Source organism: Hyperolius riggenbachi, chromosome 2 (genome assembly GCF_040937935.1).
Source record: "Hyperolius riggenbachi isolate aHypRig1 chromosome 2, aHypRig1.pri, whole genome shotgun sequence".
Lineage (NCBI taxonomy): Eukaryota > Metazoa > Chordata > Amphibia > Anura > Hyperoliidae > Hyperolius > Hyperolius riggenbachi.
In genome coordinates, this window is record NC_090647.1 from 439,677,544 (window position 1) to 439,699,890 (window position 22,347).

Sequence of the window (22,347 nt, forward strand, 5' to 3'; positions counted from 1 at the left end):
CCTCCAGTATGTACAGTATAAGCTGTTACTCTGTGCCTGTACTGATGGTAAACTAACTGCAGCGTGTGGTGATCTCTGCTGCCTCCAGCATGTACAGTATAAGCTGTTACTCTGTGCCTGTACTGATGGTAAACTACCTGCAGCGTGTGGTGATCTCTGCTGCCTCCAGCATGTACAGTATAAGCTGTTACTCTGTGCCTGTACTGATAGTAAACTAGCTGCAGTGTTTGCTGATCTGTTACCTCCTGTATGTACAGTATAAGGTGTTGCTCTGTGCCTGTACTGACAGTAAACTAGCTGCAGTGTGTGCTGATCCCTGCTACCTCCAGTATGTACAGTATAAGGTGTTGCTCTGTCCCTTTACTGATTGTAAACCAGCTGTATTGTATGTACAGTATTAGCTGTAAAGCCTGGTACACACATACAATTTTGAATAGCCAATTTTACTACTTCTAGGTATTATGAGAGCCCAGCTCTGTTCACAGTATTCAAAGTCTCTTGGCTCTCATACTACATGCAGTGGTAAAATTGGTCAGTGATTGACCAATCAAAATTGAATGTGTGTATGCATCTTTATTCTATGCCTATACTGATAGTAATCTATCTAATTAAAGGCATCTTGCTACTAATTGCCCTATTTCCTCTGGGTGCTGCGTATGTCTGCAAATTAAACGTGGCACCGATGCTGCTGCAAAGCTGAATTGATATAGCCATGCCATGCACAGCTATAGGGATTCGGATATGTGTGTGCGCCGGGTGTTGTGTGTGTGTGTGTGTGTGGGGGGGGGGGGGGGGGGCGGTTGTTGCCGGGGGGGGGGGGCACTATCCAGATTCCGCATCGGGGCCCAGAGGTTTGTAGCTACGCCACTGACAACTGCATGTCCATGACATGGAGGTGGGTGGGGGGGGGGGAGACTCTATAATGGAGGGGTACAGATCCTTCCTGTCTACTGCAAATCCATGTCAAAGCAAAGGGGCTAATTTCCACCTTTCGTACGTAAATTTATATTATTGTTAAATTTGCAAAAAAGGCTCGTAATTGGTAACGGCTGCAAAACGGAAAAAATACACCTTTAATTCCAAATAAAATATTGTCGCTATACATCAGGGGTCCCCAAACCTTTTGGGTCGAGGGCTGGGTCCACATACTTCAGACTGCTGGGGGGCCGGAGTATACATATAATGATGTAGAAGTCTTTGCGGACCAGTCAGTGAAGCATACCCAGGTGACAACCTGCAGTCCAATTGGACAGCAGTGTCACCTGAATTTGATTAGCAAATTACTGCTTTCTGGCTTCCATGTGGATAGGTGGTGCCAGAACTGCTATTCTATATGTGTACCAACAATTAAAGATGTAGCTGACCCCATCTATAAGTAATACGTTTTGTGTGTGGGGGGGCCGGTAAAAAAGCCTCAGGGGGCCACATTCGGCCCGCAGGCCTTAGTTTGAGAACCACTGCTATACATTGTGATAGGGACATCATTTAAACGGTGTAATAACCAAGACAAATGGTAAAATAAAATACATGGGTTTTAATTATGGTGGCATGTATTATTTTAAAACTATAATGGGTGAAAACTGAGCAATAATGAATTCTTTCCATTTTTATATTATTCCCATTAAAATGCATTTATAAAAAAATGATTCTTAGCAGAAAGTACCACCCAAAGAAAGCCTAATTGGTGGCAAATAACAAGGTATAGATCATTTTTGTTGTGATAACTAGTGGCAAATGAAAAAAGTTATTGGCAAATGAAATGGAGGAGCACTGAAAGGTGAACAATGCTCTGGTCCATAAGGGGAAAAACCCCTAGGTGGTAAACTGGTTAATTACCATATTTTCGGTTGCTACCGGACTATAAAACGCACATATATTTAGAGGGCAAAAATCGGGGGGGAAAAAAACTATGGTGCAAGAGCGTCTTATGGACCTTTCCCCCCAAAACTATCTCAAAGTTACACTTCACTAATCCCTGCTGCCCACAGTTACACTAAACTACACTCAGGTAGCTTTTGCCTCTCCCCTAGTATAGGTAGCATTAGCCTCAGTATAGGTAGCCTTTCCCTACCCCCCCCCCACACTGTATAGGAAGACTTAGCCTACCCCCACTGTATAGGTAGCATTTGCCCCTCCCCCATTGTATAGGTAGCATTTGCTTCCCCCATTGTATAGGTAGCCTTTGCTTCTCCCCCACTGTATAGGAAGACTTAGCCTACCCCCACTGTATAGGTAGCATTTGCCCCTCCCACATTGTATAGGTAGCATTTTCTTCCCCCATTGTATAGGTAGCCTTTGCTTCTCCCCATTGTATAGGAAGCCTTTGCTTCCCCCCACCTTATAGGTAGCCTTTTCCCCTAGTATAAGTAGCTATTGCCCCACCCCTGTATAAGTAGCCTTTGCCTTCCCCTTTTCACACCTTGTATAAGTAGCTTCCCCCTTCCCCCCCATAGTTACTAACCCCTTGTTTACCATCTGCCCCGGGCTGCTCCCTCTTGCCTAAAGGCTGGCTCCCTCTCACTGAGCTTCATGGAGGCATACTTCAGAGTAACCCGCAGTGACAGCGAGCGTCATTTACAAGCCATTTACAGTGGCCGCGGTATACAGGAAGTAACCAGTGATGGCACTTCCTGCATACGGCGGCAGCTGTAATTGGGCAAGGCTTACTGTCACTGCGGGTCACCGCTGATCTGAGGCCTACTTTGAAGTATGCTGCTGGGAGGCACAGCAAGAGGGAGCCGGACTATATGCAGGAGGGGGCGCCCAAGGTAGATGGTGAACAAGCGCTGGCTGGATGCATAAGTGCTTCCCTGCACACTCTGCATGGCTTTTTACTGTACATTTGGAATATAAAAGGCAAAGTGCGTCGTAGTTACATAGTTACATAGTTTGGTTGAAAAAAGATATCCGTCCATCAAGTCCAATCAAAAAATAAATATATATATATATATATATATATATATATATATATATATATATATATATATATATATATATATATATATATATATATAAAATAAAAAACACTATCCTGAACTTGGACATATCCCAGTTGATCCAGGGGAAGGCAATAAAACCTTACGAGGCCTGGGCCAATTAGCCTTAAAAGGGAAAAATTCCTTCCCGACTCCAGATGGCAGTCAGATAAATACCTGGATCAACTCTGGGAATTACCTAAAAATTATAGCCGTGGATGCCCTTCAATGCAAGGGAAGCATGCAAGCCCTCTTTAAATGCAGATACAGAGTTTGCCATATCTACTTCCTGAGGTAAAGGTGGCCATTCACTGGTCGATTTGCCATCAGATCGACCAACAGATAGATCCCTCTCTGATCGAATCTGATCAGAGAGGGATCGTATGGCTGCCTTTACTGCAAACAGATTGTGAATCGATTTCAGCATGAAACCAATCACAATCTGTGGAGCTGCCGCCGCCGCCGCCCGCCCGCATACATTACCTGATCCGGCCGGCGCGAGTTCCCTGGTCTCCGCTGTCTTCTTCTCCGCGCTCGCTCTCAGCTTCACTGAACTTCCTGTCCGGGGAAGTTTAAACAGTAGAGGGCACTCTACTGCTTTAACTTCCCGCTGGGACAGGAAGAAGTGAAGCCTGCCGGACTCGGAGCCCAGCGGAGAAGGAGCAGCGGTGACAGTGGGGACATGCGACGGCGGAACAGGTAATGTATTGCCGCTGTATTGCTTCGGTCGTCGGGCATTCGAACGCCACTATCGACGCACTCCCGATCTGCCGGCTGATCGAGCGAAATCTTCTGCACGGATGGGAACTACGGTAATCGACGGGAATGATCGATTTCGGTTGGAAATCGACCGTTCGGTCAATGTTTGCGCAACGATTTCACAGCAGATTCGATCACAGTGATCGAATCTGCTGTATATCGGCGGGAAAATCGTTAGGTGTATGGGCCCCTTAAGATGTTCCAGATTTTAACCACTCTCACTGTGAAGGACCCCTTTCTAAACAGAGGGCTAAAACTTTTTTCCTCCACCCGCAAATCATATCCCCTTGTCCATCGTACAACCCTAGGGAAAAAAAGCTCATCTGCCAAGCTTTTGTACTGCCCTCTGATGTATTTATACATGTTAATCAGGTCACCTCTCAGTCACCTTTTTTTCCAAGCTAAATAATCCCAGTTTGTCCAACCTTTCTTGGTAAATTAGATCTTCTATCCTCCTCATTAATTTAGTTACCCATCTTTGTACCCATTCCAGAAGGTCAATGTCCTTTCTACAGTGTGGTGCCCAAAACTGTATTCCGTACTCCAGATGTGTCCTCTCAAGTGATTTATACAGAGGGCGTAGTATACTAGCATCTCGAGATATTATTACCCTTTTTATGCATCACAGAATTTTTTTTTGCTCTAGCTACCACTGCTTGGCATTGTATACAATTACCTAACTTGTTATCAACCAGTATTCCTAAGTCCTTTTCCAAGTCTGATGTTCCCAGCTGTATGTCATTTATTTTATATGATGATCTACCACTGGTACATCCAAGGTGCATGACTTTACATTTATCAACATTACATTTGATCTGCCACGTGCCTGCCCATATGGCCATGTTGTCAAGATTCTGTTGTAATATGTCACTTCAGTCTTAGTGTTGATAATTCTGCATAATTTTGTATCATCTGCAAAGATGGCTACATTACTCTGTATTCGGTATAGTAGATCATAAATAAACTGAAAAGAATAGGACCAAGGACTGACCCCTGTGGTACTCCACTGCTAACAGTTTTGAGTATATTCCGTTTACCACCACTGTTTGCCTTCTATCCTTTAACCAATTCTCTATCTACCTATACACATTTCCTCCTAGTCCCTGTATCCTCAGCTTTTGTACCTATTGTGGGAAACAGTGTTAAAAGCCTTTGCAAAGTCCAAGTACACGACATTCATAGCTTTCCCAAGATCTAAATTTTCATTCACCACTTCAAAGCTGAGCATGTTGGTGAGACAGGACCTGTCTTTAGTAAAACCATGCTGTTCGAACTGAAATAAGATTATTCTGTGCTACATAATTTTGTATAGCATCCCATAGGATACCTTCAAACAATTTACATACAACTGATGTTAAGCTTACTGGTCTAGTTTCCTGGCTCTGATTTTTTTTCTCTTCTTGAATAAGGGGGAAAAAATCAGCTGTAGGCCAGTCATAGGGAACTGACCCACTTGAAAGAGAATCACAGAAAATAAGATAAAATGGCTTATCGATAACTGAACTCAACTCCTTTAACCTCTCTAGCGTTCTGGACGAGCTGAGTTCGTCCAGAGACGCCGGAGGTCACCACCCAGGCCCTGCTGGGCCGATTTGAAGAATTTTTTTTTCAAACACGCAACTAGCACTTTGCTAGCTGTGTGTTTACTGCGATCGCCGCCACCTGACGCGAAAGAGGGCCCTCCCCAGCAGACCCCTTGCGCAGCCTGGCCAATCAGTGTCAGGCAGCGCTGAGGGATGGATCGGGACTCCCTATGACGTCATGACGTCGATGTCGTCATTTCGTTCCTCGCCATGGCGACAGGAGAAGCCCTAAAGGAAATCCCGTTTAGAACGGGATTTCCTTATGGGCAATCGCGCCGGCGGCGATCGGAGGGGTGGGTGGGAAAGCGCAGCGAGGGGGGCATCATGTAGCTAGCGATAGGCTAGCTACATCGAGAGAAAAAAATTGGGCGAAAAAAAACACCCACGGCCGTGCAGGTTAATACCCAGGGGTAGATACCATCTGGGTGAGGTGCCTTGCCTATCTTAACCACTTGCCGACTGCCCACAGCCGATGGGCGGCGGCGGCAAAGTGGACGCCAAAAGGACCGCAATACGCCCAAGGGCGTTGCATCCTTTCGGCATGCCGGGGGAGCGATCGCGTCACTGGTGACGCACGCATCCCCCGGCAACTGGCTCCGCCCACCCGCGACGACAACCTGCCGGCCGTTCGGAAGCGCCAGCTGGTTGGTAACCCCACGATCGCCGCATACAAAGTGTATAATACACTTTGTAATGTATACAAAGTGTATTATACAGGCTGCCTCCTGCCCTGGTGGTCCCAGTGTCCGAGGGACCACCAGGGCAGGCTGCAGCCACCCTAGTCTGCACCAAACACACTGATCCTGCCCCCCCTTCCCTCTGATCACCCACAGCACCCCTCAGACCCCCCCTGGCAACCCCTCAGACCACTGTTTGCACCCAATCACTCCCCTAACCACCCATCAATCACTCCCTGTCATTATCTGTTTTTTTATTTTAGGTCCTAACTGCCCCCTAGGGGCTCCTGATCACCCCCCCCCCACCCCTCAGATTCTCCCCAGACCCCCCCCCCCTGTGTACTGTATGCATCTATCGCCCCTGTAATAACCCACTGATCACCTGTCAATCACCCATCAATCACCCCCTATCACTGCTACCCATCAATCAGCCCCTAACCTGCCCCTTGCGGGCAATCTGATCACCCACCCACACCATCAGATCGCCCGCAAACTCGCCGTCAGATCACCTCCCAAGTGCATTGTTTACATCTGTTCTCTCCTCTAAACACCAACTAATTACCCATCAATCACCCATCAATCACCCCCTATCACTGTTACCCATTAGATTAGGCCCTAATCTGCCCCTTGCGGGCACCCAATCAATTGGCCACATGCTCAGATTGCCCTCAGACCCCCCCTTATCAATTCGCCAGTGCATTATTTACATCTGTTCTTCCCTGTAATAACCCACTGATCACCTGTCAATCACCCGTCAATCACCCCCTGTCACTGCCACCCATCAATCAGCCCCTAACCTGCCCCTTGCAGGCAATCTGATCACCCACCCACACCATCAGATCGCCCGCAAACCCGCCATCAGATCACCTCCCAAGTGCATTGTTTACATCTGTTCTCTCCTCTAAACACCCACTTATTACCCATCAATCACCCCCTGTCACTGCTACCCATCAGATCAGACCCCTATCTGCCCCTAGGGCACCCAATCACCCACCCACACCCTCAGAACGCCCTCAGACCCCAGCCCTGATCACCTTGCCAGTGCATTGCTTGCATCTATTCCCCCCTCTAATCACACCTCGAGACACCCATCAATCACCTCCTGTCACCACCTGTCACCCCCTAGCACACCTACTCATCAGATCAGGCCCTAATTTGCCCCGTGTGGGCTCATGATCACTCGGCCAAACCCTCAGATCCCCCTCAGACCCCCTTCCGATCACCTCCCCAGTGCATTGATTGCATCTATTTTCCCCTCTAATCACCCCCTGAGACACCCATCAATCACCTCCTGTCACCCCCCTAGCACTTCTATCCATCAGATCAGGCCCAATACAACCTGTCATCTAAGAGGCCACCCTGATTATGGCCGGTTCCACAAAATTTGCCCCCTCATAGACCACCTGCCATCAAAATTTGCAGATGCTTATACCCCTGAACAGTCATTTTGAGGCATTTGGTTTCCAGACTAAACCTCACGGTTTTGGGCCCCTAAAATGCCAGGGCTGTATAGGAACCCCACAAGTGACCCCATTTCAGAAAAAAAAGACACCCCAAGATATTCCGTTAGGTGTATGACGAGTTCATAGAAGATTTTATTTTTTGTCAAAAGTTAGCGGAAATTGATTTTTATTGTTTTTTTCACAAAGTGTCATTTTCCACTAACTTGTGACAAAAAAATAAATCTTCTATGAACTCACTATACACCTAACGGAATACCTTGGGTGTCTTCTTTCTAAAATGGGGTCACTTGTGGGGTTCCTATACTGCCCTGGCATTTTAGGGGCCCCTAAACTGTGAGTAGTCTAGAAACCAAATGGCTCAAAATGACCCGTGAATAGGACGTTGGGCCCCTTAGCGTACCTAGGTTGCAAAAAAAGTGTCACACATGTGGTATCGCCATACTCAAGAGAAGTAGTATAATGCGTTTCGGGGTGTATTTTTACACATACCCATGCTGGGTGGGAGAAATATCTCTGTAAATGACAATTTTTTGATTTTTTTACACAAAATTGCCCATTTACAGAGATATTTCTCCCGCACAGCATGGGTATGTGTAAAAATACACCCCAAAACACATTATACTACTTCTCCTGAGTACGGCGATACCACATGTGTGGCACTTTTTTTGCAGTCTAGGTGCGCTAAGGGGCCCAACGTCCTATTCACAGGTCATTTTGAGGCATTTGCTTTCCAGACTACTCACGTTTAGGGCCCCTAAAATGCCAGGGCGGTGTAGGAACCCCACAAGTGACCCCTTTTAGAAAGGAGACACCCCAAGGTATTCCGTTAGTAGTATGGTGAGTTCATAGAAGTTTTTATTTTTTTGTCATAAGTTAGTGGAAAATGACACTTTGTGAAAAAAAAAATCAATTTCCGCTAACTTGTGACAAAAAATAAAATCTTCTATAAACTCACCATAATATTAATGTAATACCTTGGGGTGTCTTTCTAAAATGGGGTCACTTGTGGGCAGTGGTGCTCAGCAGAGCTCGAATATTCGAGTAGCTCGAATATTCGAGCTCTTTTCCAGCTATTCGAGCTCGGTATTCGAGCTCCGAATAGCTGTAGCTATTCGAATGGGCTATTCGCGTACACTCGAATAGCCCATTCACTATTCGAGCTATTCGAGCAAACGGCGCTATTCGAGCTCGGTACCGAGCTCGAATAGCGTCATAGCCCAGATTGATGTCCTTAGAGCCAATCAGAGGGCTCCCAGGCCCTCTGACGGCAGCCAATCACAGAGGGGGACCCTGGCCAGCCCCTACCCTTTAAATAGCGGCCGCCATGTTACGTTTCTCCGTCCTTGCCTGAGACTTGCATAGAGAGAGAGTTGCTCCTTTGTGCTTTGGCTTAGCAAGAGCTTTATTGTGGTCATTTACCTAGCGTTTTTGCTCACATACACCTCCTATACACACCTATATTGTTGTTAGTTAGTTAGACATTGTATTTTAGTTAGTAGCTTTTGTGTTACATAGAGACAGGCCAGCTGCTGCAGGCTTACAGCTTTAGGCCTCAGGGCCTTGCCTGTGTGGGCAGCTGTCCTCCTGTCCTCTGTTTATTTCTCTCTATTCTATACCAGTATTTCTGCTGTCCTTTACTACTGATTGTATTAGTATTGTAGTTATATACTGTAACTGTACTAGGACACTCACTGTCACTGTTCATATGCTACTAGCTGCTCCTGCGTGTGTGCACTCACTGTCTGTGTACACACTACACACACTCTATTTCCTTCTGATAACTGATTGATTATTGTAATTGAATATTGTAATTAGTTAGTTGTACTCACTGTTACTACTTACTGTACTAGGAGTCTAGGACACTCAGTCACTGTTCATAGGCTACTAGCTCCTGCGTGTGTGCACTCACTGTCTGTGTACACACACTACACACACTCTATTTCCTTCTGATAACTGATTGATTATTGTAATTAGTTAGTTGTACTTACTGTTACTACTTACTCTTACTGTACTAGGAGTCTAGGACACTCAGTCACTGTTCATAGGCTACTAGCTCCTGCGTGTGTGCACTCACTGTCTGTGTACACACACTACACACACTCTATTTCCTTCTGATAACTGATTGCTTATTGTAATTAGTTAGTTGTACTTACTGTTACTACTTACTCTTACTGTACTAGGAGTCTAGGACACTCAGTCACTGTTCATAGGCTACTAGCTCCTGCGTGTGTGCACTCACTGTCTGTGTACACACACTACACACACTCTATTTCCTTCTGATAACTGATTGCTTATTGTAATTAGTTAGTTGTACTTACTGACTGTTACTACTTACTTACTTACTGTACTAGGGACACTCACTCAGTCACTGTTCATAGGCTAGCTCCTGCGCGTGTTTGCGCGTGCGTGCACTCACTGTCTGTAGTGTACACACACTAAATTTACTTGTGATTACTACTGATTATTGTAACTGCTAGTTGTACTTCCTGACTGTTACTACTTACTTACTGTACTAGGGACACTCACTCAGTCACCTCACCCACCAACCCACTCCATTAAAGTACCCCACTTTTCACCCGCCCTTTTAAAAAACTTTTGTCTATACGCCCAAAACATCGAAGATGTCTGGAAGTGGCAGCCAGCGCGGTTTGGGCAAGGGGAAGGGCAGCAAGGGAATCAGGAGGAGAGGGAGCAGCATTGTGGCAAGCCGCGGGCGCGGGCGCGCCACCATGCACAGTTCCGCAGCAGCAGCAGCAGCGTCAGTGGCTAACATTCCTCCCATAGCCACTGGCCGTGGACGCCTTGGGCGCCGCCCAGCAGGAGCATCTGCAACTCACGCTGCAGAGACACAGCAGCAGCAGCGTGTAGCACCTGCTCCGATTTTCCTCCAGCCGGGTCGGAAACGTCCCATTGAGGAAAAGCATGCAGACACTGTGGTGCAACTGATGACGGAGGATGAGCAGCCCGCCATCAGCTCTGCATCCGAGGCCTCCACCCTCACCACCACCCCTGTTCGCAGCAGCCGCCCAGCAGGGCCTGGGGAGGAGGCCAGTTCACCGTCAGTTGGCGGCCTGTCATTCAGCAGTCTTTTGACCCCAGGCATCATGAGTCAATTGTCTGCTGTTGTTGGCGATTTTGAGGAGGAGATGCTGATGGGCACTTTGGGGGATGAGGGATTGGACAGCAAGACTGTGGCGACAGTCAAGCAGCCCATCCATGCATCAGGAGAGGAGTTTGGGGGGTCCTCATCCCAGCAGGACATGTTTCAGGAGGGGGAGGATGATGATGACCCGGTGACAGACAGAGACTGGGTGCCACCACCTCCAGGGGATGTCGTCCTCAGCAGCTCTGAGGAGGAGGAGGAGGATGCTCTTGTGGGCCTTGCAAGGAGGCGCATCATTGCAAGCATTGGCAGCAGCAGTAGGCAGGTCCCACAGCCTGCTGGTGTCTCAGGCTCAGCAGCAGCAGCAGCAGCATCTGCCAGTACCACCACCAGCCGCACTCAAGCCCCCCCCCCCAACCACCACAGGAAGACAGGCAGCAGCGCTTCCATGCCGTAGGGGGATGTTTCTGTCACCAATCTGGCGCTTTTTCACCATGCCCACAGTGTACAGCAAGTACGCCACTTGCAACCACTGTCAGCGGAAGTTGAGCAGAGGTGCAGACCCCTTAAAGTTCTGCACCAGCTCGCTCATCAACCACCTTGCTGCGAAACATTTCCACCAGCATCAGGAGTTCCAGAGGCTGAAGGCATCTGGTGCTGGCAGTGGCACCACACCCATCACTGCACAGCCTTCAGCAGCAGCAGCAACAGCAGCCACCCGCCCTCTTGCTCCTCCAGCAGCACCAGCAGCAGTGCGGAAACGCACTGCTCCTCCCCCCTCTGCAACTCCTGCCGCCGACACTGAGGCCTGTTCTGGCAGCCAGTCCTCAGTGGCCTCCTCCGCTGTGTCTGCTGATTCCCGTGCCAGCAAAAGGCCACGCCGGAGCCTTTTGAGCGAGTCCTTCCAGGGGGTGGTTAGGGCTCTGCCTCCCAGCAGCCGTCGCGTGCGGCAGCTGAACGGCTTGCTGGCACGGGCCATGTGCTCCCAACTTCTGCCGTACACGCTCGTGCAGGAGGGGAGCGACATTCGTGCGCTGCTTGCTTGCGCAGCCCCAGACTGGCAGCTCCCCAGCAGACACTTTTTCTCCCGCAAGGCCATTCCTGCACTGCACCGCTTTGTGATAGCCAATGTGGAGCGAGGGCTGGAGCACGCGGTTGGTGAAAGGGTCCACGTCACCATGGACTCCTGGAGCAGCCGCTTCGGGACAGGCCGCTACCTGTCCTTCACTGTCCACTGGGTCAGCTTGGTGGAAGGGGGTGAGGATGGGAGAGCAGCAGCGGGCACAGCAGCAGCAGCAACACAGTGGGTGGTGCCACCCCGCAGGGTCAGGGGAACTGCAGCAGGTTCCTCCGATCCTCTGCCATCCTCCGGCACACCTGGCCAAACCCCCCGCCTCAGCAGCAGCGTGAAGGCCCGCCACTGCCAAGCGCTGCTGCACTTGGTCAGCCTTGGGAAGACCAAGCTGACGGCAACCCATGTGTTGGCCAAACTCCAGGAGCAGGAGAGGATTTGGCTGACCCCCAGAGGCCTCAGAGTCGGAGAGGTGGTGGCCGACAATGGGGCCAATCTGGTTGCCGCAATAGACAGGGGAAACCTGACCCACATCCCCTGTCTTGCCCACGTGCTGAACCTGGTGGTGCAGAAGTTCTTGTGCACCTACCAGGGGATGGGCGAACTGCTGGAAACGGCAAGGAACGTTGTGCGTCACTTCCGGCGCTCGGCTGCAGCCTGTGCGAGCCTGGAAGACGTGCAAAAGGAGCTGGATCTGCCACGCCATCGGCTGATCCTTGACGTTCCGACTCGCTGGAACTCCACCCTGGCGATGTTGGAGCGTCTGGTTGAACAGAAGCGCGCTGTCAAACAGTACCTTGCCCTGGCCACTGTTTCCGCCGCTCAGAGAAGGGACAAGACCAGCAACATCCCGTCCATCGTCCCCGATGATGACTGGAGGCACATGCAGCAGGTGTGCTTAGTGCTGGCTCCCTTTCTGCAGGCCACTAACATGGTGAGCAGGGACCATGCTATGGTCTGCGAGTGGGTGCCCCTGGTTTGTCTGCTGAACAGGGCCCTCGATGCTTTGCTGGAACAGGGAGCGGCAGCCTTGGACCAGCAGGAGCGGCAAGCAGCTGCACAGTCCACCTCTGAGGGGGAGGAGGAGGAGGACTTGGTGGAGGTCCCTGACCTTGCTGCTGATGAGGGGGATCAGCACAGTGCAGCTAAGTTGGTGCGGGGGTGGAGAGAGGATGAGGCTGACGAGGCAGAGGAGGAGGATGAGGACAGCAGCACTGCCGTCGATGTGCCAGCAGACGTGGCCCGCCTCTTCCCAATGGCAGCGCACATGCTGACGTGCCTGCGCAGAGACCCCAGGGTGATCCAGATGAAGCAGAGGGAGAACATCTGGATCAGCATGATGTTGGACCCACGCCTCAAGGGGAAGTTGAGCCAGTTCCTGCCGCCTGCAGGAGGAGACCCAGCGCAACAAATAAGGAGCTTGCAGCAGGCCCTTGTTGAGCGCTTGGAGGAAGCCTTCCCCCAGCCTTCCACCCCCACTGTCCAGCAGCCAGCACAGAGGCAGCAGCAGGTGCCTGCATCCAGCAGCAAGCGCCCCACAGACCTGCTGTCTCTCAGCCACGAGCTCTACAGGACTGTAGAGGCTCCGGCAGCAGTGACTAGAGAGGAGGTGCATGCAGCAGCATCCTCCACCGGTCACAGCCAGCGCCTGACCCGCATGGTGGCTGACTACATGGGGTCCTACAGCGGGCTTGACAGCGATGCCCCTGTTGATCCCATGGAGTATTGGGTCAAGCGCCTGGAGATCTGGAGCGAGCTGGCGCAGTACGCCCTGGAAGTGCTGTCCTGCCCCCCTTCCAGCGTGCTGTCCGAGCGCTGCTTCAGTGCAGCTGGTGGTGTGGTCACCGAGAAACGCTCACGTCTGTCTCACAAGTCTGTGGACAGACTGACGTTTCTCAAGATGAACCAGGCGTGGGTGGAAGGCGAGTTCCTGGCCCCTGTTGTCGGCGAGAGGGGGACATGAACTGGCTAAGAACCATCGTTAATGTGCCTTACCACCCTTTACCACCTCCTGGCTCCTGCTCACTAAGCCAGCCTGGTTCACTTTGACTATTACGTCGCCTGCAGCCACACATTTTACACCTACAGTGGGCTGCTGTGTACTTCCCTTCTGCTGTCTGTCTGTGTTTCCCACTGCCAGGGTACACAGATTTACCTTCTGCTGCCACTCTGCCACCAGCTATTACGTCAAACAATAGCTATATATCTGTGTAATTTGTTTTACAAACAAAACCAAAAAACCATAAAAAAAAAAAAAAAAGGTTTAATTTTTCTGAGGTGCCCGGGTTGAAAACTGTGTTGTCCCAGTTGTGTATTGGACACGATGTGGGCTGCACGACCGCTGTCTGGGACCTCCTGTTGTGTTCATTTACGGCCTGGTATCACCGCTAGGTACCAGGGCTATTATGTCACGCTGCCTGCCTGCTGCCACACTCACACTACTCCTCCATTCCTCCTGCTGATGCTGCTGTCTGTCTGTGTTTCCCAACGCCAGGGTACACAGATTTACCTTCTGCTGCCACTCTGCCACCAGCTATTACGTCAAAAAATAGCTATATCTGTGTAATTGGTTGTAAAACCAAAACTACAAAACCATAAAAAAAAAAAAAAAGGTTTAATTTTTCTGAGGTGCCCGGGTTGAAAACTGTGTTGTCCCAGTTGTGTATTGGACACAATGTGGGCTACACGACCGCTGTCTGGGACCTCCTGCCTGCTGTGTTTATTTACAGCCCTGGTATCACCGCTAGGTACCAGGGCTATTATGTCACGCTGCCTGCCTGCTGCCACACTCACACTACTCCTCCATTCCTCCTGCTGATGCTGCTGTCTGTCTGTGTTTCCCAACGCCAGGGTACACAGATTTACCTTCTGCTGCCACTCTGCCACCAGCTATTACGTCAAACAATAGCTGCTCACATTACTCCTCCATTCCTCCTGCTGCTGCTGCTGCTGTCTGTCTGTCTGTGTTTCCCAACGCCAGGGTACACAGATTTACCTTCTGCTGCCACTCTGCCACCAGCTATTACGTCAAAAAATAGCTATATCTGTCTGTGTAATTTGTTGTAAAAACAAAACTACAAAACCATAAAAAAAAAAAAAAAAAAAGGTTTAATTTTTCTGAGGTGCCCGGGTTGAAAACTGTGTTGTCCCAGTTGTGTATTGGACACAATGTGGGCTGCACGACCGCTGTCTGGGACCTCCTGCCTGCTGTGTTTATTTACAGCCCTGGTATCACCGCTAGGTACCAGGGCTATTATGTCACGCTGCCTGCCTCATTGACTGCCTGCTGCCACACACTCATCCTCCTCCTCCTGCTGCTGAATTTACCTCCTGCTGTCTGTGTGTTTCCACTGCCAGGGAGCACATACAATGGCGCTTCCAACATGCGTGCGCCACCAGCTATTTGTTACGCTCAAAAATAGCTGCATTTCTTTAAAAAAAAAATTTGAAAAGAGAAATAAGTGAAGAAGAAGACGATATAGAAGAAGATGAAGAAGATGAAGAAGAAGAAGAAGAAGAAGAAGAAGAAGAAGAAGAAGAAGAAGAAGAAGAAGAAGAAGAAGAAGAAGAAGAAGAAGAAGAAGAAGAAGAAGAAGAAGAAGAAGATGAAGAAGAAGAAGAAGGAGAAGGAGAAGGAGAAGAAGATGAAGATGAAGAAGAAGAAGATGAAGAAGAAGAAGATGAAGAAGATGAAGATGAAGAAGATGAAGAAGAAGAAGATGAAGAAGAAGAAGATGAAGAAGAAGAAGATGAAGATGATGAAGAAGAAGAAGATGAAGAAGAAGATGAAGATGATGAAGAAGAAGAAGATGAAGAAGATGAAGAAGATGAAGATGAAGAAGATGAAGAAGATGATGAAGAAGAAGATGATGAAGAAGAAGAAGAAGATGAAGAAGAAGATGAAGAAGATGAAGAAGAAGAAGAAGAAGATGAAGAAGATGAAGATGAAGAAGATGAAGAAGAAGAAGATGAAGATGATGAAGAAGAAGAAGATGAAGAAGAAGATGAAGATGATGAAGAAGAAGAAGATGAAGAAGATGAAGAAGATGAAGATGAAGAAGATGAAGAAGATGAAGAAGAAGAAGATGATGATGAAGAAGAAGAAGATGAAGAAGATGATGATGAAGAAGAAGAAGATGAAGAAGAAGATGAAGAAGATGAAGAAGAAGAAGAAGATGAAGAAGATGAAGATGAAGAAGATGATGAAGAAGAAGAAGATGAAGAAGATGAAGAAGATGAAGAAGAAGATGAAGAAGATGAAGAAGAAGATGAAGAAGAAGATGAAGAAGATGAAGAAAAAGAAGACGAAGAAGAAGAAGATGATGATGAAGAAGATGAAGAAGAAGAAGAAGAAGACAATATAAAAGAAGAAGAAGATATAGAAGAAGATATAGAAGAAGAAGATATAGAAGAAGAAGAAGAAGATATAGAAGATAAAGAAGAAGAAGAAGAAGTATATACAGTACTGAACAAATTTCTGGACACAACTTCTCTTTTCAACTTTTTTTTTTTAAAGGAACATCCCCACATAATCACTTGCTGTTGTTACTTGGAAAAAAAGAGGTTTCTTGCATCATTCACCCTCAAAACAAGTGTTGGAAGCTATTTAAGGCCATTTCGAATAGTCAGCTCGAATAATGAGCTCGAATACCGACTCGAATAGTGAGCTCGAATTCCGAGGTCGAATCGAATAGTAAAAATTATTCGACTCGAATATTCGACTGATCTCGAATAATTTACTATTCGAATTCGACCTAACTCGAATTTTGAAAAGGGGTATTTGAGCACCACTACTTGTGGGATTCCTATACTGCCCTGGCATTTTAGGGGCCCTAAACCGTGAAGAGTAGTCTAGAAACCAAATGCCTCAAAATGACCTGTGAAATCCTAAAGGTACTCATAGGATGTTGGGCCCCTTAGCGCAGTTAGGGTGCAAAAAAGTGCCACACATGTGGTATCGCCATACTCAGGAGAAGTAGTATAATGTGTTTTGTGGTGTATTTTTACACATACCCTTGCTGGGTGGGAGAAATATCTCTGTAAATAGACAATTGTTTGTAAAAAAATCAAAAAATTGTCATTTACAGAGATAATGGCATAGGAGGGCAGGAGGTAGCTTTTAATGCAGCCCAGGTGTGTCGTGTGCCATGAGCCAGTCAACCAAAGAAAAGGAGAGGTAAGAGAAAAGGCGTGTACAGCTAACTACAGTATTCACAGTGACACACACACTATGATGCATGCCAGAGCTGCCGCACTGCTTCTGTCCTGCTTTAAGTTGACCTAAACTCAGAACTTCCTCTCTACTCTAAAAGATAAGCAACAGCATTATAGCCTTTATAGAAACACGTTACTTTTTTACAACTTATAAACCTCCTGCAGTGTTTACTGCCTGGAATTCCTGGGAGCACAGGAAGGGTTAACCTCCAATGTTTACATATTAGCACAGAATAATGGCACAATTCAGACACAGCTGAAAGCATGCTGGGCAGACTTTTAGCCGACAGTAGTGCGTGTGTACGCACTGTCGGGGGGACTGATAAGGCTGTTCCTCAACGATCCGCTCAGCGGATCATTCATTAACAGCCTTATCAGTCCGCCAACAGTGCGTACACACGCACTACTGTCGGCTGAAAGTAAGTGTCATTCTGGCCCCTTTTCACTTTTGAATGTACACATTATCTCTGCTTTAATAGTGATGACACACCGCTAGAGTGAGATTTATATGATGGTTTATAGATCCATCCTATCCAGTGCCAGGCCGAAGCAGAGGCAAGAGAGGTTCCAGCCTCAGAGCGCAGTGTAGGAGGGAGCGCAAAACTCACTTAGCTATCATTCCCCTACTGTCTTTGAAGCACAGAGAAATAAGAAAAGGGGATACATAGCAGTGAATGCAAGCCAGATAAGTAGAGATTAAGGTGTTGGAGGGACGGGGGGGGTTGGGGTCCCTAAGACACCTCTTACTCTAATAGTAATCAGTGTGTGACGGCTGGAGTGGGAGGGATGGAGGGGCGCACTTTGGAGTCTCAGCCTTGGGTGTTGGAGGACCTTGTCCCGGCTCTGATCCTATCAAAGGTCTAAGTAAGATTTGCACATATCCCTCAAGATGGGATTCTTGCAAACCTTTTGTTTCTTAATGACATTTACATTCACAGCATATTATATTCTGTTTTGTAGCAAGTAAAATTAATTTCAGAAACATTTTGCTTATGTTATGCCATTACTGATAATCTTTCCCTTATGGTAACTAGCACCCCCTAGTGAACTTTACAGAAAATGCAGCAAGATACAGACCTGTCAGCAATAACTAATAAACCCTTTATAAGACCTTCACCACTATAAACGTGCAGGAGCCTATCTCCTAAACCACAAACAATATAAGAATGGTAATGCTGATTACAAAGGCATCATAGGAAGTATTGTAATCAAGCTTTCATGTGATATACATCTTTAATCATTCTGCACTCCACTGCTGTACTTGATTCCACTGATATTTAGGCATCTACAATTTATTTATACACTGACCTACTGTATCATCAATAATCTGAGCTGTTTAACAAAAAAACTCACATTGTGCTTACTTATTCCATTGTCAACTACAGTAATCAGGGAGGACACAAAGTAATACAACGCAGGCTGGCAATTTTTATTCCACAACCATCCCCATGGTGGTATATAATGGAAATACCGTATAACAGGGGTACTAGGATAAGGAAAAAGGAGGAGGTGGAAAAGGGAAGTTATTGCATTTGGCAATGGGATCTGGGAGGAGGAAACGAGGCATACATTAGCAAGACAGGTGGTCCCCTATTTACAAACCGGTTCAATTCCAGGAACTTGTTTGTAAGTTGGGTCCTGCGGTGAAACGTAGATAAAGGATTTACTTTTAGACAACTATGGATTTAAACATATAGTATAAACAATGTACTTCAATGCATTTTAAACTAGTTGTAACAGTATATATATACAAAACTGTAGCATGTAATAACAAAAATATGTAATAAAAAAAACCAAATACACAGTATTGTAGGTTTTGTCCATGAAAACAACTTTGTTTGTATCTCTGAAATGTAACTTGTTTGAAAGTAGGGGACTGTATACAAATTCTGTAATATAGTAAGAGACCCCTCAATGTAAATAAAGGAGTCACATTTATATCCTTCTCAATGGAGCTCTGCTGTTCATCAATATGTCCATCTGCAGTTCCCACTTATTACAAGTCCAGTGCAAGGAAGCACTCATAAAACAGAAGGGGTGGTGGATCGAGCAGGGAAAAGGCACAGAATAGCAATATGTGGGGAAGGGAAGGAGTCAGAAGTACAGCAGGAACACACGGCGAAATATCACCCCTGGAAACCATATTTATTATGGAAGAGGAATTGTGAAATGACCACACCCCACTGAGCTCCACAAGGGACATCTGTGCAAAGCGGCTAAATTGGGCGTATCTGTAGACCTGGTAATTTGGGTGCCACAGTCCGCAGTGTATATTTTGGCACTGGAGTTGCACAATATTATAATATTATTATATTATAATGTAATATAAATATATTGCTGGGAACAAACAGTTTGGGCGGGACAGCACAGATATCAGTGGAAGTGAAGATAGCGGCGGGGCTAAGTGGAGGTTAGTGTTTGGTGTAGATGGTGGGGTAGGTTAGTGTGAGGCGTAAGTAGGGGGAGGTTTGGTGTGAGAAGTAAGTTTAGTAAAGTGGTAGTGGAATATTGGTAAAATTACCAATATTCTGCCTTTGGTATTAACCATTGCCCAATAATAGAATATCAGTAATTCTACCGATAGTCCACTACCAGCTTCTCCAGGTGCCCACATTTACCCAGCACCCTTTTCCGGTGTAACCCATCTGTGAAGCCTAGTTGAAGGGCTTAACAGACTTGCTGTTATCTTTTATTTCCCAGCTCAGATGCACCACATACAGACAGGGTAGAATAAACACACATGCATGTGACAGAAACAGACAGCTGTGTTACCTATGCTTGATTTGATCTGTAGTAAATGCAAGTCGTGATTCCTCTGCTCCAAACACTGCTTTACAAGGTACTGGTATTCCCTTTCCTTCTGTGCCAGCTCTTCTAATAGCCTAAAAACAAGGAAAAGAAAGTCTCAACTAATTCATTCTGTATTTATATTCTGCTGACATGGTACACAGTGCTTGTACAGAGTAGCACATATCCTCAACTATAAGTTAATCCCCTCCCTTGGTAATCAGTGTTGTCAGTACCAATACCCCCCCCCCCCCCCCGATCTTGGTAATCAATAAAGTCAAAATGTATCACTCTCTCACCCTCCTGCTTCCCAGGGTCCTTCATGCCTATTATATGCAGAACGACCCCAGTGGGGGTTGGGAGCCGCCTCTCTCTTCCCCTATGTGCCCCAAGTGTGCACGCCTCTCTATAAGCAGAGCTACCACAGCAGAATGCACATACCTATTGAACCACTGGGCCCCTGGACCTACATCTCTTCAGTGCAGCTTTGACAGGAACTTCAGTTTGTGGGGGATGAACCAGGATCACGCAGTGGTCAAATCGACTTCAGGAACTGCCGATCAATTAACCAGCAGTTGTCCAATTGGATTTGGCAACTGCAAAGATCTGGTTTAAGCCCCTCAAATTCCAGTTCCATTTCAACTAAAATTGGCACATTAATCAAAAATTTAGCTCACTGCCGCTTCTTATTCCAGTCTTTGAAACTCTCATTAATTTTCTATTTTTTTTTTTTATAAATTATCTCTTGGAATGCCAATACTTAAAAACACGCTAATATTATAGCATCACACAATTTATACCTACAAGATTACGGCCACACTACCTGTTGGTCTCTTGCCTCAGTTTTCCAAGCTGTAGGTTTAGATGTTGGCTTTGTGTGTCACTTGAAAGCACTGAGCTCAGGGTGCTGACTCCTGATGTGTGGACAGCCTCCTCCAAGGTGTTCTGCTGTACTGGCTGATAATCTTCATCTTCAACTTCCTTATCTACACCTTCACTTTCTGATGCTGGTCCCAAATGTGTTCTGAGTTCTGTGCACAGAAATATGGACAGCTTTACAACAATTACTGGAAGGAAACCTGTATTTGAGATCTGTCAGGTCTGTCATTGCTGAACTGCTTCTGAACACATCAATCATCTGACTTTCTCTAGCTTCAGTAATTTGGAAGATCCCGCTCACAGTGGGCTGTTGCGGTGCAACGTAACGGATGAATTGTAAGGAAGTTATAAAGTCGCACTGCAATGCTAAACCTATGCAACATTCACAGTGTGGTCGGTGTGGTGCGATCTAGCAGAGTGCGGTATCCCAACACACTGCATGCAGTGAGTTAACTCACATGAAGCATGTTTTAATTGAATGTATGCTTCACTACACACATGCAATTTGGATTGGCCAATCACTGATTTTATCACCTCCATGTAGCATGAGCGCCAACAGATTTTGAATACTATGCACAAATTGCGTGGGTAAGCTCTCGTACTACGATACATGGAAGTGGTCAAATAAACTTATGAGATAATAAATTGTATGTGTAGTGCAGCTAAGAAGTAGAACGTTCGTAGCAATGAAAAGTCTCATATTGTTTTCCAGTACAGGAAGAGTTAAGAAATTTCAGTTGTTATCTATGAAAAAAAAGCTTCTCTGAGCTCTTCAAAGACAGTCCTGTTCTCTGAAGCATTTATTTCAACCTGTCTCTCGCCGTTTCTTGGTTGTTTAAGGTTTTACTGCAGGATAATTCAAAGGGTCATTAGCTCTGCTCTGTCTCTGTTTTATAGTTTAAAATACAGAGTGTGGTTTGTTCTAAAAAAAAAAAACACGATATAGTAAAATCCTTTAAAGCGGTATTGTCACCATAAAAATCAAATTTCAACAGCAACTGGTCTGAGTGTTTGAAAGGGGAACTGAAGAGAGAGGTATATGGAGGCTGCCATATTTATTTCCTTTTAAGCAATACCAGTTGCCTGGCAGCCCTGCTGATCCTCTGCCTCTAATACTATTAGCCATAGCCCCTGAACAAGCATGCAGCAGATCAGGTGTTTCAGACTTTAAAGTCAGATCTGACAAGACTAGCTGCATGCTTGTTTCTGGTGTTATTCAGATGCTACTGCAGAGAAATAGACCAGCAGGGTTGCCAGGCAAATGGTATTGATTAGAAGGAAATAAATATGGCAGCCTCCGTATACCTCTTACTTCAGTTCCCCTTTAAGTGATAAAGATGCTAATCCTGCATTCAAAACTTGAAAAACTTTTTCTGCTGTTATGGTTTGGCGTTATCACATACTTTAGGAGCACTGGCCCTAGTGCCAAACAGTGCCAAAAAGTTGAATGCTGGGAGTTATTTTTATCTATAATATATTCCTCCTCTTCCATTTATTTCCCTGCCTAGCTGATCACTTGTGTTTACAAGCTAGGCTGAGATGACTCAGTGATTGGATGTGTAAATAAAAAAAGACTCTCGGAGGAGGGCAGCTAATGAATACACAATGAGCAAAAGAAAGGAGGGGGGAAAACAAGAGTCAGGGAGGATATGATGTCAGCATTTGCTTGGCAAGATGGCCACTGCCTAGAATAGGATTTTCTGCTTTTCCTTTGTATAATTGTAAAACGGAAGCATTACGTGGATAGCACAATACATCTGTTATGTAAGTAGAAGTAGTATTTATCTACTTATATATGTGTTTTTTATTTCTAGGTTAGTGTAATTATCTGCTCT

At 46.6% G+C, this 22,347-nt stretch overlaps 1 protein-coding gene across 2 annotated transcripts in view; it reads right to left on the minus strand.

The window, feature by feature from the left end:
• Positions 1–22,347, minus strand: part of LOC137546930 (mitogen-activated protein kinase kinase kinase 15-like) — a 246,622-nt gene that overhangs the window by 9,419 nt on the left and 214,856 nt on the right. For both annotated transcript variants that reach the window (XM_068269985.1, XM_068269986.1), the window contains 2 exons: positions 20,457–20,664; positions 19,619–19,728 (listed from right to left, as the gene is read on the minus strand). In XM_068269985.1, coding sequence (XP_068126086.1) covers positions 19,619–19,728; positions 20,457–20,664 — 318 coding nt within the window. The remainder of the gene's footprint in view (positions 1–19,618; positions 19,729–20,456; positions 20,665–22,347) is intronic.